Source organism: Erythrolamprus reginae, unplaced genomic scaffold, assembly GCF_031021105.1.
Source record: "Erythrolamprus reginae isolate rEryReg1 unplaced genomic scaffold, rEryReg1.hap1 H_5, whole genome shotgun sequence".
Classification (NCBI taxonomy): Eukaryota; Metazoa; Chordata; class Lepidosauria; order Squamata; family Dipsadidae; genus Erythrolamprus; species Erythrolamprus reginae.
The window spans coordinates 23,395-39,017 of record NW_027248506.1 but is presented as its reverse complement, the minus strand read 5'-3'; the positions used below and the strand labels follow the sequence as shown (position 1 = coordinate 39,017).

The 15,623-nt window shown below is 42.6% G+C and overlaps 1 protein-coding gene across 1 annotated transcript in view; it reads right to left on the bottom strand.

Moving 5' to 3' along the window:
* Positions 1 to 12,554, bottom strand: part of LOC139155733 (AF4/FMR2 family member 1-like) — a 52,031-nt gene extending 39,477 nt beyond the window's left edge. The window contains exons 1-4 of the mRNA XM_070731001.1: positions 12,513 to 12,554; positions 11,092 to 11,178; positions 8,588 to 8,618; positions 7,613 to 7,664 (exon numbers count right to left, since the gene is read on the bottom strand). Coding sequence (XP_070587102.1) covers positions 7,613 to 7,664; positions 8,588 to 8,618; positions 11,092 to 11,175 — 167 coding nt within the window. The 5' untranslated portion in view covers positions 11,176 to 11,178; positions 12,513 to 12,554. The remainder of the gene's footprint in view (positions 1 to 7,612; positions 7,665 to 8,587; positions 8,619 to 11,091; positions 11,179 to 12,512) is intronic.
* Between the last annotated feature and the right edge of the window lie 3,069 nt (positions 12,555 to 15,623).

The window sequence follows — 15,623 nt, the reverse complement described above, 5'->3', positions numbered from 1 at the left end:
GAAAGGCTAAGAGGGTGGGGGCAGTTCTAATCTCCGGGGGGAGCTGGTTCTAAAGGGTCGGGGCCGCCACAGAGAAGGCTGTTCCCCTGGGTCCCGCCAAACGACATTGTTTAGTTGACGGGACCTGGAGAAGGCCCACTCTGTGGGACCTAACTGGTCGCTGGGATTTGTGCGGCACACTTGTCACAAGGTTGCTGCTAGAATGCATAGAAGGAGCATAATGTTCATGTTATACATAATAAAAAGGGAGGGAGGGAGTGCTGGCAGTACATGCTTATGGTTACACATTACTGTTAATTGGTCTCATGTCTGCTGGCAGGAAAACACACAATTCTGGGAATCGAAATCCACACATCTTAAAGAGTCGTTGAGATTGAGAGCTTTGTACGTGTGTATTTGTGCAGGCATAAATAAACAAAAACGTAATTTTCCCTCTTTAAAATAAGATGCCATTGTAAAGATGAATGCTATTTATTTTCCCTATTCATCTTAGCATGGGGTTCTGCAAAAAAGGCTGACACAAACTGTCTCTATTGGCACATTATTAATAGCTTCCAGATAAGCTATGAATAATGCAGCCACAATCTTGCCATTGATGGATTTTTGCCACAAAAGGACAGGCGGACACTCCATTCGTGAGTCATCAGTATACCAGGAAAGATGTGGAGATCATTTTGTGTGTTCGTGGGGGAATTCTAGCAGATTTTAAGAGGAAAAGCAAAACTTAACCAAGCTACATTTTCTCAAAAATCCATCCCTTTCTGCATTCTAAACAAATCATTTCAGGTACATTCTACATTTAAAATTTGAGATTCAAGTTCAGTGAAATTTCAAAACACATTAAGAGTTTCTCAAAAATATTTTAAAATCTGTCCTCTTAAATGTTGACTGGCAATGCAGATATAATTTTTAGCACTGCAAAGCTGAGAAGATCAGCAGCAAGAGCAGCACCAGATTTAAAGGAGGGGAAAAATATATTGAATTTTTAGGCTTGCAGGAACTGCAAAAGAACCCATGCTTGTGTTCTCCATACCGGGAACTGTCTGGCCTGTCTTCTAGTCACTGCCAGCTGGAAACAATGAGCTTGCCCCTGCTTTTGTAAACAAGAAGCTTCCATTCCAGCAAAAGCCAGGTGTTGAATTTGAGAGCCAAAGTCAAGAATGAAAAACCCCTTTGGGAAATCCATGTTTGCTCTGTAAAGCTGCAGGGTTAATTTGGGCGCCCCAGATGCAGAGGGAGTTCAGCCTCTAATTAGCCGGCACAAAGGCTGCTTGTTTTTAGTTGGCTGTGCTGTGCAACTGAAGTGACTCCAGGTAGCTGGGGTTTCAGGTGGTCACAAGGGGAGGGGAAGGGAAGGGAGGGAAGTATGAAGGGAAGTGATAAAGGAAGCATAAAGGGAAAGAAAAGAAGAATTGACATCTATCATGGCCAAATTGTGTTGAATAGTGTTGGGCGAACCGAACTTGCACAGTTCGGGTTCGTACCGAACTTTGCAGTGTTCAGGTTTGACGTTTGTGCCGAACACCATGAAGCGCTGCCACCCGTCTATCATCTGGGCACTGGTGGTGGCGGAGGAAGGCAAACACCGTGGAGCTGCCGGTTGGAAGGCGCAAAGGAGGCGGGGAATCCCACGATGGGATTCCAGGGGTGGAGCTTTGAAATCACGGAGACTTATTCCTGGCACGTGGCTTTATTTCGGCAGTCCAGGAAGAAGTCTCAGGGTCGTCAAAGCTCCGCCCCCAGAATCCCATCGTAGGATTCCGGGGGCGGAGCTTTGACGACATGGAGACTTCTTCCTGGTGTGTGGCTTTATTTCCAGAAGTGTTCGGGTTCGGGTAACTTACCCGAACTCTGCCGCCAAATTCAGGTAAGTTTGGTGAAGCCGAACTTCGTTGGGTTTGCCCAACACTAGTGTTGAATGGTATGCATCTGTATTGATTGGGATAATTCAGGGGTAGGCAAAGTTGGCTCTTCTGTGACTTGTGGGCTTCAACTCCCAGAATTCCTGAGCCAATCATGCTAGCTCAGGAATTCTGGGAGTTGAAGTCCACATGTCATAGAAGAGCCAACTTTGCCTATCCTTGGGATAGTTGAATTGTGGGTTTTTAACTGGGGTTTTATAGTTTTAGACTTCTATATTTGACTTCTTCTTTTAAGAAAACATATTTTAATTGATTTTTTTTAATATTTACATCTTTGTAAATATTGAATAAATATCTGATATTCTTTTTTATTGACTCTTTTTTATGTTATTGAGTCTTTTCAGGATTGGGCAGCATAGAAGTCGAATTAAATAATAAATAAACAATAATTGGGGTACTACCTACATATAATTTAGGACCGTAGACTCAATAATTAAATAACAGAAGGCTATCATTGAATCTCTTTCCATGCTTTTTCTTCGAGTCTGCGGAGAGGGGCGGCATACAAATCTAATAAATAATAATAATAGTAATAATAGTAATAATAATAATAAATTATTATTATTATTATTATTATTATTATTATTATTATTATTATTATTATTCTGCAGAGTGATTAACCATTCTAATTAATTAGGGATTCAAGTTTTTCTTGGCAAGGGAGAAAGGAGAGAATCCTAGTATTGGTGGCCCTTAAAAAATAAGCACAGCCACATCCCACATCCAGACATAATCGAAAAGGATGCAGACAAAACACTGGAACTGGTTTTTTTTTCATATCAGAGCAACAAAATCCTCCGGGGCAAACTAAGCCCGCTATTCTATTGGCACCGGGCACAGGCCGATGATTCGGAGGAAGACACACAAGCAATTCTCGTCTCGAAAGCCTGCGGAGTAATCCCTTTTCATCCTCGGTTATAAAGAGCTTGGTTTTTTTTTTCCAACTTGCTCCTCTAAAGCCAATCTGTGGCTAATTATATGGATTTAAGGCGCTCCGCTGGGGGATGAGGTAGGCCGGAGGGGCAACGTCAGGTTCAGCAGTAGCAACAGTCTGAATTGTGTATTTTCTTGAAAGAACGCTTAGCGCACGGTTCAAAAACAGGAGGGTGATTTCGTACGTTTGCTAGACAGGTTGGCTTCGACTTGCAACAGTTCGTTTAGTGACCATTTGAAGTTAATAACGGCACTGAAAAAAAGTGCCGCGTGACCATTTTTTCAAGGTTTACTTACAAACAGTTCGGCGCAGTGTCAAATCTTGAAGAATTGCTGAGTGTATAAATGTATTCATCTATTAGAACAGCCCTGGCAGGATGGGACCTGTGCACTAAGTAAGACCAAAGCCGTGGCAGAGATGTTAATCTTCAAGAAAACCCAACGCTATTCTGTAAAAATCCCCTGAGCTTCCTTCCCACATACATTTATCTCCACACACACTTCTGGGGTTTTGTTTGGTTTTTTTGTTCTTTCCCCCCTGCAGAACAAAACCAAACAAAAATCACATGGGAGTCCACCGAGGAGACAACTCATTGCAAATGGCAGTTAAGGAAGCAGCAGCTAAGATTTGCCAGCAAAAGCCCCGATATAATGTTAAAACATTTCTGGGATTTCAGAACACAGCCGAGCTTAAGGGAAAATATACCGCACAAAAATAAATAAATAAAGGGGACACTCAAATAACATAACCTAGATCCGAATGAATGAAATATTCTCGTTGATTATTTCATTTGTACAACTATTTCATCTGCACAACAGCATGTGAAATTGACTGTCAATCAGTGTTGCTTCTTAAGTGGACAGTTTGATTTCACAGAAGTTTGATTTACTTGGAGTTATATTCTGTTGTTTAAGTGTTCCCTTTGTTTTTTTTGAGCAGTGTATATTATTGAGCAGTGTATATTTATATTATTTATATCCTGTATTTCAGAAACAAATTGTCTGTCTGTCTGTCTCTGTCTCTCTCTCTCTCTGTGTGTATAGGGCAAATAATAATCCTTGACTTATGACCACAATCGAGGCCGTAAAGAGCTGTAAATTTTGAGACCAAAATTTCCATTGCTAAGTGAGACATTTGTTCAATGAATTTGGTCTCATTTTACGACCTTTACCTTGTTAAGTGAATCGCTACAATTTAATTTGGTAACATGGTTGTTAAGTGAAATCTGGCTTCCCCACTGACTTTGTATTTGTATTTATTAGATTTGTATGCCACCCCTCTCCAAAGACTCGGGGCGGCTAACAACAACTTTGCTTGTCAGAAGGTTATAAAAGAGGATAACGTGGCCCAGGGACACGGCCACTGTCATAAGTGTGAGTCCGTTTGCCAAGCGGCTGAATTTTGACCATGTGACCATGGGAATATTGCAACATTTAAGTGTGAAAAACTGTCATAAGTCAAGTCATTCTTTTCAGTGCTATTGTAATTTTGAATTATTATTATTATTATTATTATTATTATTATTATTATTATTTTATTATTATTTATTAGATTTGAATGCTGCCCCTCTCAGAAGACTCGGAGCGGCTCACAGCAGCAAAGCACAGTACAAAACCAATGATTAAAAAACACTTAAAACCCTTAATATAAAACAGTCATACATCCCAGACAAACCATACATAAAACGGAGCAGCCCAGGGGAATCAATTTCCCCATGCCTGGCGGCAGAGGTGGGGTTTTAAGAGTTTGTGGGAGGTGAGGAGGGCGGGGGCAGTCCTGATCTCTGGGGGGAACTGTTTCCAGAAAGTCAGGGCCGCCACAGAGAAGGCTCTTCCCCAGGGTCCCGCCAGATGGCATTGTTTCGTCGATGGGACCCGGAGAAGGCCAACTCTGTGGGACCTAATCGGCTGCTGGGATTCGTGTGGCAGAAGGTGGTCCCGGAGATATTCCGGTCCAATGCCATGTAGGGCTTTATAGGTCATAACCAACACTTTGAATTGTGACCGGAAACTGATCGGCATGGTCACTAAGTGAGCTGTTGTAAGTCAAGGACTAACTGCAAATGAAATTTTAAAAAACTGACCACACAAAATCGCCTATTTTTCTTAATTGTAACCAACTCTGCACTGAAGCAACAAGTTCTTGGAAATACCCAAACGATCTCCTTAAACTCCTACGTGTTCAAAAAAGGCGGATAAGACTATTTTGTTGTTTCCAAATTCCAGGCAACTAACTTAGGGCAAACATACATTTCAAAACAAAGCACAATATCCACATTTAAATGTTCCATCAAATGGAGATAGCTGTTAAGCTTTGGGTCAAATAAAAGAGATTGTGAAACGTTACAGGAATAAAAAGAGAAATGTTGAAAGCGGCTTTACACTTGGTAATTCAGCCAGTGATGGGATTCAAATTTAACAACCGGCTCTCCACCCTAATGATTGACTGGATGGGTGTGGCCATGGGGTGTGACAGACAGCACGCTGCCTCCTGCACACACACCCCCGGGAGCAAAAATGGGGTGCGGGGAGGGCTATGCCTCCCCGTGCCCCATTTTGGGCCTAGGAGGCCTCCTTGTAGCCTCCTGGGAGCAAAACTGGGCCACTGGGGGGGGGGGGTTGCACTGCACACTCATCCGCGCCCCGTTTTGGGCCATGTAGGTATGTCTGCAGCCTCCTGGGAGCCAAAACGGGCCACGGGAGAAGGGGGGACTCCTGGAAGGGACGGGGACGGGAGGGGTCAGCCAGCAATTTATCAACTGGTTCAGCTGAAGTGATGCGAATGGGTTGAATCCCACCATGGAATTCAGCCCAATACCAGTACTTATGAACTTTTCTAGATAAGAACCACGTGTTCAAGATTTTTTTGCCTCAAGAACCATTTTCCATTTACAAACCTGAGCCTCCAAAACTGTAACCGGAAAAGGCAGGGAGAAGCCTCCATGGGACCTCTCTAGGAATCCCCTGGGAGGAAACAGGGCCGGAAAAAGTGGGTAGAAGCCTCCATGGGACCTCTCTAGGAATCTCCTGGGAGGAAACAGGGCCGGAAAAAGTGGGTAGAAGCCTCTGTGGGGCCTCTCTAGAAATCCCCTGGGAGGAAACAGGGTCTCCACCCTCCCTGTGGTTTCCCCAGGGCATCAGGCTCGAAACCAGGAAACTCTGAGTTTTAATCCCATTTTAAACATAAAAACCGGCTGGGTGATTTTGGACCAATGTCCCTAATCGCAGGGCTGTTCTGGGGAAAATAGGAGTAGGAGGAAGTATTAGGTAGGTTTGCCACTTTGGGTTATTCATAAAAATGATAAATAAATAATTTCCTTATTCATGGCTAAAGGCTAAAACAGGTCTAACCATCTGAAAATTCAAGAAATAAGTATTCAGCTGTAGGTTTTTACTACAACATGCAGCCTTCTGAGGAACTCTACTAAAAAAAAACCTTGAGTGCTGTTTCTTATCTCAGATATTCCATTTAACATCTCCCCCCCCCCCCCAATCTTTCAGAATTTCAGCTTCCTTTCAGCCACTGAATTGGTGGAGTTCCCGTACATTAAATTTCAAGAACACCAGTTCTTCCTAATCCATTCAAATAAATATAATGTATACTGCTCCAAAAAATAAAGGCAACCCTCAAAGAACCCATCCTAGATCTGAATGAATGAAATATTCTCACTGAATACGTTGTTCTGTACAAAGTTGAATGTGCTGACGACAAAATGAAATTGATTGTCAATTGAAGTGTTGCTTCCTAAGTGGACTGTTGTACCTACTCCTGGTCAGTTGGAGGAGGATGAAGAGCTTGAGGACTCTGATACCGATAGTGTTTATGAATTAGTGGTAGGCCCTGGGTTACAGGTATTAGAACAGGTGGGAGGCCAGCCACAGGATGTTGCTATGAGTGCAGAATCTAGTGAGGAAGAAACAGACGTTCGCTGGGTCAATCCTCAATTCAGAAGGGTCCAAAAACGCAAGGAACAGGTGTTCGGAAAAAGATATTAAGGGGAGGAATGGGTTAAATACTGGAGTGATGTATTTGGTACATAAGGGGGCCAGTGGGGAAGAAGGGTGGAGTTTCAATGTTGTAGTGCTAAAATGAAATGTGTTTCTGCCCAGCTCCCAGCCAGCAAGTTCATGCTGTGTTATTTTACAGTCATTCCTGCTGCTTTTGAATCATGCTGTGAGTACATAAATCTTGGGAGACAGCGGAGGCTGGGAGGAATGTATGTGGAATGCAATTAAGAGAGATAACGGGAGAAAAGGAATGTGCTAGTCTGAACTGCATTTTGAATACGGAAGTGAAGAGAATGAAAATGGAGTTCTTTGTTTATGAAAGACTGCATTTAGTAAGAGTTATTTTTAATAGATAAAGTTCTACCAGAAACCAGAACAGTGGACAGTTTGATTTCAAAGACGTTTGATTTATTTGGAGTTATATTCTGTTGTTTAAGTGTTCCCTTTATTTTTTTTCAGCAGTATATTATTTCTCTGTCCTCGTCCAACTCGTTGAATACTCTGCACAAAGAGTAAATCATGTTTACTAACATGATAAGAACTTTATAATTTTATATCTCTGCAAATACAGAATCTCCATTTGAAGCATGCCGGTGCAATGCCAGGGCCCAAGTTCTGCAGGAGCCACATTTCAATTAAGTTAAAGCTACCTGCAATAAATCTCCACTCTTTCACTAATGACTGGCAGATTTCGCTAATGAATGACAAACACACCAAGGAGGGGAGGAAGAAAAAATGCAATGACTTACGATGTCCCTTGCTGAGAAACAGACAAAGTCTTCAAAGGGGCATCACACTGCTCTGAAAGAGAAGATTTGGGGGAGGGGGTGAACATTTCTGGTCTTTTGCATTGTTTTCTATTGTCTTTTCTCTCCCACCCCCACCCCCCTCTCTCTCTTCTTTTCTCTCCCTGTATGACATTTACCATTGGGATCTTTAATTCACCATCTATATGATTTAGGCAACATTACACAGCTGAACATTTTCCATTTTTATTCTTATCCCCTGGGTTTTTAAAAATAATAATAATACCACATGCAAACTGCCTGTCAAAGACTACTTCAGCTTCAACCACAACCACACAAGAGCCCACAACAGATACAAGCTTAATATTAACCCCTCCAAACTTGACTGTAAAAAATACGACTTTAGTAATCGAGTTGTCGAAGCGTGGAATTCACTACCGGACTCTGTAGTGTCATCCCCTAACCCCCAACACTTTACTCTTAAGACTATCCACGGTTGACCTCTCCAGATTCCTAAGAGGTCAGTAAGGGACGTACTTAAGTGCACCAGAGTGCCTACCGTCCCCTGTCCTATTGTCTCTCCTATATCTCCTATATCTTCTCTTCTATCCTTATATCTTTTTCTGCTATTCTCTCATAGTTATATTTCCCTCCTTTATTTTCTCCTCTATTCCCCCTTTAATACATTCTACCTGATTATATCCCCCATAACTCTCATTGTGTATTATTGTGCATTGGACAAAACAAATAAATAAAACAAAATAAAAATAAAAACAGTCTCAATGGTGTCTTTTCCCACCCCTCCCGCTTCAGTAGGCTCAGCTCCTAAAACTTATCAGAACCAGATTATTTAATCTCTAGCCAAAAGCCTGAGAAGCCACTCCTCTTGTTCATGTTACATAAATTCTGTATGTAATCTGTCAAAATGAACAAATAACAGCAGAATGCAGAGGTTTAGATTATGGTCTTTATACTTACTCTGAATTACTGCTCCAGGCTGCTGGGTTTCCTACAAAACAAAACAAAAGGGGGGGGGAGGATTTTTATACACCATCCAATAATTTCAGGGGTAAACATAAACAAACTTAAGTTAATGCATCACTTTTTTTTCTGCTGAGTAAGAAAAATGCAGCACTACTTACATTCTTTTTTTATTCTTTATTATCATAATAAACTTTTTTAAAAATAATTTTCATCATCGTATTATTTCAGTATCATTACACTGCATAGTACTTTCCATGGTATTAATCTTAACCTGCACCAGCCGCATTCCGGGAGCGCCAGCGATGGTGGCCCATCACCATTAGACTGCTAAGTTGGAGGTTCATAAGTTCATAAGTTGGAGGTTCATAAGTTCATAAGTTGGAGGTTCATAAGTGCTGCCCTGGGATGGGGGAGCTCCGGTCTTTGCTCCACCTCCTGTAGGGGATGTGAAAGGAGCCCGCAACTGGGTGTCCTCAGGGCAACGGTGATATCACTGGCTAATTCTTTCAACTCAGAAGGTCTGAGTGCTTCTGACATGAGTACAATGTAATTGACATCAAATAAGTAACTCAGGAATTATATGTCTTTGGGCACAATGAATAAATCTAGCGTAGCTAATTTGTTCTGGATGCCCTACACAACTCCTAAGATAATCAGGCAAGTATGAGCCTAGTGGGGAATTCTGGGAGTTGCGTCTACTCTTGTGGAGTGTATTCCCAAGTTGTAGAAGGCTTCGGGCATTTAGGAGTCAAGGGAAGAGACGTTCTGAATTATGACTTTCTACTATGGAGCAACTGTATATGCCAGGGATGGCAAACCTATGGCAGGGGTGCCGCAGGTGGCACACGGAGCCATATCTGATGGCACGCGAGCCGTTGCCCTAGCGTAGCTCCAGCGTGCATATGTTCGAGGTTCGACTACTGTAATGCTCTCTACATGGGGCTGCCTTTGAAGAGTGTTCGGAAACTTCAGATCATGCAGAATGCAGCTGTGAGAGCAATTATGGGCTTCCCTAGGTATGCCCATGCCACACCAACACTCCACAGTCTGCATTGGTTGCCGGTCAGTTTCCAGTCACAATTCAAAGTGTTGGTCATCACCTATAAAAATACCTTTGGGTCCGCCTTCTGCTGCACGAATCCCAGCGACTGGTTAGGTCCCACAGAGTTGGCCTTCTCTGGGTCCCGTCGACTAAACAATGTCATCTGGCGGGACCCAGGGGAAGAGCCTTCTCTGTGGCAACCCCGGCCCTCTGGAACCAACTCCCCCCAGAGATCAGGACTGCCCCCACCCTCCTTGCCTTTCACAAACTCCTAAAAACCCACCTCTGCCACCAGGCATGGGGAACTGATTCCCCTCGGCCGCTCCGTTTTATGTATGGTTTGTTTGGGTTCTATGACTGTTTTTATATTAAGGGTTTTAACTGTTCTTTTTTAATCGTTGGATTTGTATTGTGTATTGTTGTTGTGAGCCGCTCCGAGTCTTCGGAGAGGGGCGGCATACAAAACTAATTAATTAATAAATAATAATAATAATAATAGTAATAATAATAATAATAATAAGTGTGTCAGCCAGCTGATTTTTGGTTTGCACAGAGGCATCTGGGGGGATGTTTTTGGCTTCCAGAGAGCCGACGAGGGACAGGGGAAAGTGTTTTACTGGCTCCTGGCTCCAGGGAACCATTTGGAACCAGGGGAGGGTGAAACATGAGCCTACTGGTCCCACCAGAAGTTGGGACAGGCCGTTTCTGACCTCCAGAGGGCAGGGGAAGCTATTTTCACCCTCCCCAGGTATTGAATTTTGGGTGTGGGCACTCGCTCATGTGAAATAGCGCATGAGTTGGCCTTCTCCGGGTCCCGTTGACGAAACAATGTCGTCTGACGGGACCCAGGGGAAGAGCCTTCTCTGTGGCGGCCTAACACAAACTTTCGCAAACTCCTCAAAACTCACCTCTGTCATCAGGCATGGGGAAATTGATTCCCCTGGGCCACTTCTGCTTTATGTGTGGTCTGCCTGAGATGTATGATTGTTTTTATATTAAGAGTTTTAAATTGTTTAAAATGTTGGATTTGTATTGTTCTTGTTGTGAGCTGCTCCGAGTCCTCGGAGAGGGGCAGCATACAAATCTAATAAATAAATTAAATAAATATGCTCCTTTGGCACCCAAGGAATAAAAGGTTCACCATCACTGGTATAGGTATAGATTTTTAGGAAGATTGCTACCTTTTCCTGAGCATAAAATGACTCACCTTTTAAGCTACATATTAAGCAAAGCAACGATGCTAAAAACAATAAACATAATGAATATTTACATGCCCAGAGTTTAGTTCAAAGCAACAGTTGAGTGAAAGAAACTATCTTTTCACGGTTGTTTGTTTTGCCCTGCAAACCTTTCCTCTCCGCTCGAAACGACACGACACGTCCCAAAAGGAGTTGGATGACACGAACTTTCATACATTAATTCACATAGATGGAATGAAAAGGTTTTATTTCTTCACCTTTACAGGAAATGGAAACTTTGAAGGCTCAGCTGTGCTAGGAGTGTGGATGGCTGTCAAAGGAGGTGGCCATGAATGGGTCATTTCCTGGGAAGAAATGAAGAAGAACAATAATCAACTCTTTAATTCCTAGCTTTATTACTTCCTCAGCTGCAAAAAGAATAAGAAAACCTTCCAAAAGTAACACGGGGATGTTAGCTGAACAATTATTTTTCTAGGCTTAGAGTTGGAAGTGATCTTTGAAACTATCATCAAAACAGTCTGACTTCGAGTCCTTAATATTTGGGCGTCCTGCATCCTTCTGTTCTCCTGTCACATTCATAGAAACATAGAAGACTGACGGCAGAAAAAGACCTCATGGTCCATCTAGTCTGCCCTTATACTATTTCCTGTATTTTATCTTACATTGGATATATGTTTATCCCAGGCATGTTTAAATTCGGTTCCTGTGGATTGACCAACCACGTCTGCTGGAAGTTTGTTCCAAGCATCTACTACTCTTTCAGTGAAATAATATTTTCTCACATTGCTTCTGATCTTTCCCCCAACTAACTTCAGATTGTGGCCCCTTGTTCTTGTGTTCACTTTCCTATTAAAAACACTTCCCTCCTAAACCTTATTTAACCCTTTAACATATTTAAATGTTTTGATTATGTCCCCCCTCTTCCTTCTGTCCTCCAGACATATTCCTCCATCTTCTATTCCTCCTTAGAATTTTGAATATAATAAATAATGGCAATGTGTGAAAAGAAAAAGAAGGAATATCACAATACGCATAGGAAACCCAATCCAAATTCTACCCCTCTCTTTCTTTTCTTAAATTTAATTGGTACTATCTTTCTTTTAGTATTGAAAAAAGTCTTCCATCAAAAGTATTATTTTTTTTAAAAAGGAAAGCCAATCAAAATAAAACCATTGGGGTTTTTTGGATTCCCAACTTGGGTTTCTTCCAACAACAAGCCAAAGTTTGAAGCCAAATTGTCTTTGGGATTCCTGCTTTATTAAAAAGATGAAACAAACCACAAATTGGATGCTCTTATAAGTTTTCGGCTTGGATAGGAAGTTCTTGGTCATCTGTGCTAGGAGGAGGAGCCCAGCAGGACACAAGAATGCTTTTTTTGTAACCAATAAGCCCAAATTCCAGAGAATGACAGCTCATCCGCTTGGATAAACGCAGACAATGTGTTGTTTATTGTCCTTTTGGGGGGTCCAAACCCAGAAATTATTGAAAACATTCAATATGGTATATTCTGCTTGAAGCCTACTGATTTAGGTTCTGCAGCAAAGAAACATGAGCAGCATTATAGGGGGTGGGCTACGTTTTTGATGAAGAAAATAACGATGACCCATGAATAAACACCATGGAATGAATACTGCTTCCTTGATGGCATCTTTTTCCTCCTTAAAGCAAATATACTCACCTTCAAAATTTCTTCCACACAATGGGCTTCATTGGAGTAGGACTGCTGAAAAACATAAAAGAGAGGAATGGTCAGTCCATGAATTAGGGGGGTACATTCGTGTACAGAAAGATAAATCACAATGCACAGATTTGATCTGCAGTATCTATTGCAAGAGAGAACAGGAGTGGTGAGTGTTGGCATGAAAAGCTCTGTTTAAAGGCAGAATTTGTTTCCTCTCTCTCTGCTTTTTGGTTTGAAAGGAGATGATGGATTATTTTTTACGGGTCTTCATTTAAACTATACAGCAAAACCTGCACAAAGACTGCAGATGACAGAGCTAAGCCCAGCAGTGAGCAATAAACGATTTTGCTATTTAACTGGCTGAAGTTGTGGTGGTTACCTTAACCCTAGCAGGGATTTCTGCGTGGAAGGTAGGTTATTTCATCTGCAAATCAGCCCTGAGCTTCATGCCTTAAGAAGGAATTTCTCACACCATGCCATCACTGTCGTGAACTATTTTTGCTGTTGCCTGGAAAGCACACAATGTATTCACCGCAGGAAGCTGCTCTCTTGAGAAATAGCTCTAGTAGCTGCCATTAGCAGCTAATCTCCAAAGAATATTCCCGCTTCAACTACAGCTGAAGCGTTTCCCCCACCGCCACCGCAGGCCCCGTTTCTTTCAAGACTGGTGCCACACCCCATCCCTGGTCTGCATGCTCAGAAATTCACCTCGGTCCATTACACACATGCTTAAATGCTCCAGCCTTCAGAGGAAAGTAATTTTCATGTATAGTACTGAGAATAAGGCAAGTCTGGACATGATCCCAGTAATATTCTTCCAACATGTTTTAGCTTCCAACAGTAAACTGGAGCCAAGCATCTTCAAACAGAAGGTGAGTGTTTAAGACAACTGCTTAAAATTAAGGGAGTGAAGGAAACCTTTACGAAATAACATTTGTAATTAAGCACTGTATAAAGTACCAGAGGCATCGAACAATAACGAGAAATATAAAACCAAAATTTTGGTGAGAAATAGAGCAATCCTCCCACATCTTGGGTTGTCTGGGGGCTTGTCTCCTCCATAGTTCAACTACAGCAACTATACTATAACACTTAATTTTCCGGACTGGGTTGCTGTTGGTTCACCTGAATGGGTGGCAGAAATTTGCCCCTGCTCACGGAACCAGCAGTGATGACCAGCTGGCCATCCCCCCGAACTGGTTCACCGGTTGCCGCTCCTTAAGAGTGGCGGGCATTCCCCCGACGTGATGTGCCCGACATGATGCAAACCAGTAGGTAAGGTATGGTAAGTGGAACCCACCACTGATGTGTAGAGACATTCCTCAGTCCAGAGGTCTTCAAACTTGGCAATTTTAAGACATTTATTTATCAAAAATCATTAATGAAATCATTCTATTCTCCCCACTGGCCAGCCTTTTTATTTTTCAACCCAAGGCAAAATAGTAATACAGTGGCACCTCTACCTAAGAATGCCTCTACTTACCAACCTTTCTAGATAAGAACCGAGTGTTTAAGATTTTTTTGCCTCTTCTCAATAACCATTTTCCATTTACAAACCTGACCCTCCGAAACTGTAACTGGAAAAGGCAGAGAGAAGCCTCTGTGGGGCCTCTCTGGGAATCTCCTGGGAGGAAACAGGGCCGGAAAAGGCAGGGAGACGCCTCCGTGGGGCCTCTCTGGGAATCCCCTGGGAGGAAATAGGGCCAGAAAAGGCAGGGAGAAGCCTCCGCGGGGAGAGCCGGAGTAGCGCAGCAGGTAGAGTGCTGTACTGCAGGCCATTGAAACCAACTGTAGATCTGTAGGTCAGCGGTTCAAATCTCATCACCGGCACAAGGTTGACTCAGCCTTCCATCCTTCCGAGGTGGGTAAAATGAGGACCCGGATTGTGGGGGTAATATGCTGGCTTTGTTAAAAAGTGCTATTGCTAACATGTTGTAAGCTGCCCTGAGTCTAAGGAGAAGGGCGGTATAAAAATTGAATGAAACAAATAAATAAATAAATAAATCTCCTGGGAGGAAACAGGGCTGGAAAAGGGGGGAGAAGCCTCTGTGGGGCCTCTCTAGGAATCTCCTAGGAGGAAACAGGGCCAGAAAAGGCGGAGAGAGAAGCCTCCGTAGGGCCTCTCTAGGAATCTCCTGGGATGAAACAGGGCTGGAAATGGTGGAGAGAAGCCTCCATGGGGCCTCTCTAGGAAACTCCTGGAAGGAAACAGGGCTTCCACCCTCCCTGTGGTTTCCCCAGTCGCATGCATTATTTGCTTTTACATTGATTCCTATGGGAAAAATTGCTTCTTCTTACAAACATTTCTACTTAAGAACCTGGTCACGGAACGAATTAAGTTCGTAAGTAGAGGGACCACTGTACATTTCTCTTTTTGCTAACACAGAACTGCCAATACAATACTCAGATTGAGGATTCCTTTTCCCCAAGTGCATTATTGTACATTTGGAAACATTAAACTGCAGTTTCCATTGCTTTGACCATTCTTCTAGTAAAGCTAAATAATTTACCATATTACAGATGCCTCCAGGAATATCAACCCTATTGCACACTTTAGAATCATCGGCCAATAGGCAAACCTTCCCTACCAAACCTTCCCCTATGTCACTCACAAACATATTAAAAAGAATAGGACCCAGAACAGACCCTTGTGGCACACCGCTTGTAACCCGTCTCTGCTCAGAATACTCGCCATTAACAGCAACCCTCTGATGTCTACGCTTCAGCCAGCTTGAAATCCACTGAACTATCCAGGGATTAAGTCCAATCTTCACTAATTTATCTATCAGCTCTTTATGTGGAACCATATCATAGGCTTTGCTGAAGTCCAGATAGGCAAAATCCACGGCACCACCTTCATCCAAAAAAGATCCTTGCTTAACAGATCCTTGCTTAACAGCAGAAACAGATCCTTGCTTAACAGCGCTAAGCAATGGGTGAGTCTACGGAGAGGGGCGGCATACAAATCTAATAAATGATGATGATGACGGCAAGATTCAAACCAATGGCTACCGGCTAACATTTCATAGTGTCAACTATACCTCCTGCAAATTCTCACTACATTACAGAGTGCTCTTCAACAAACAGCAAGTCTTTACTTTTGCTCTT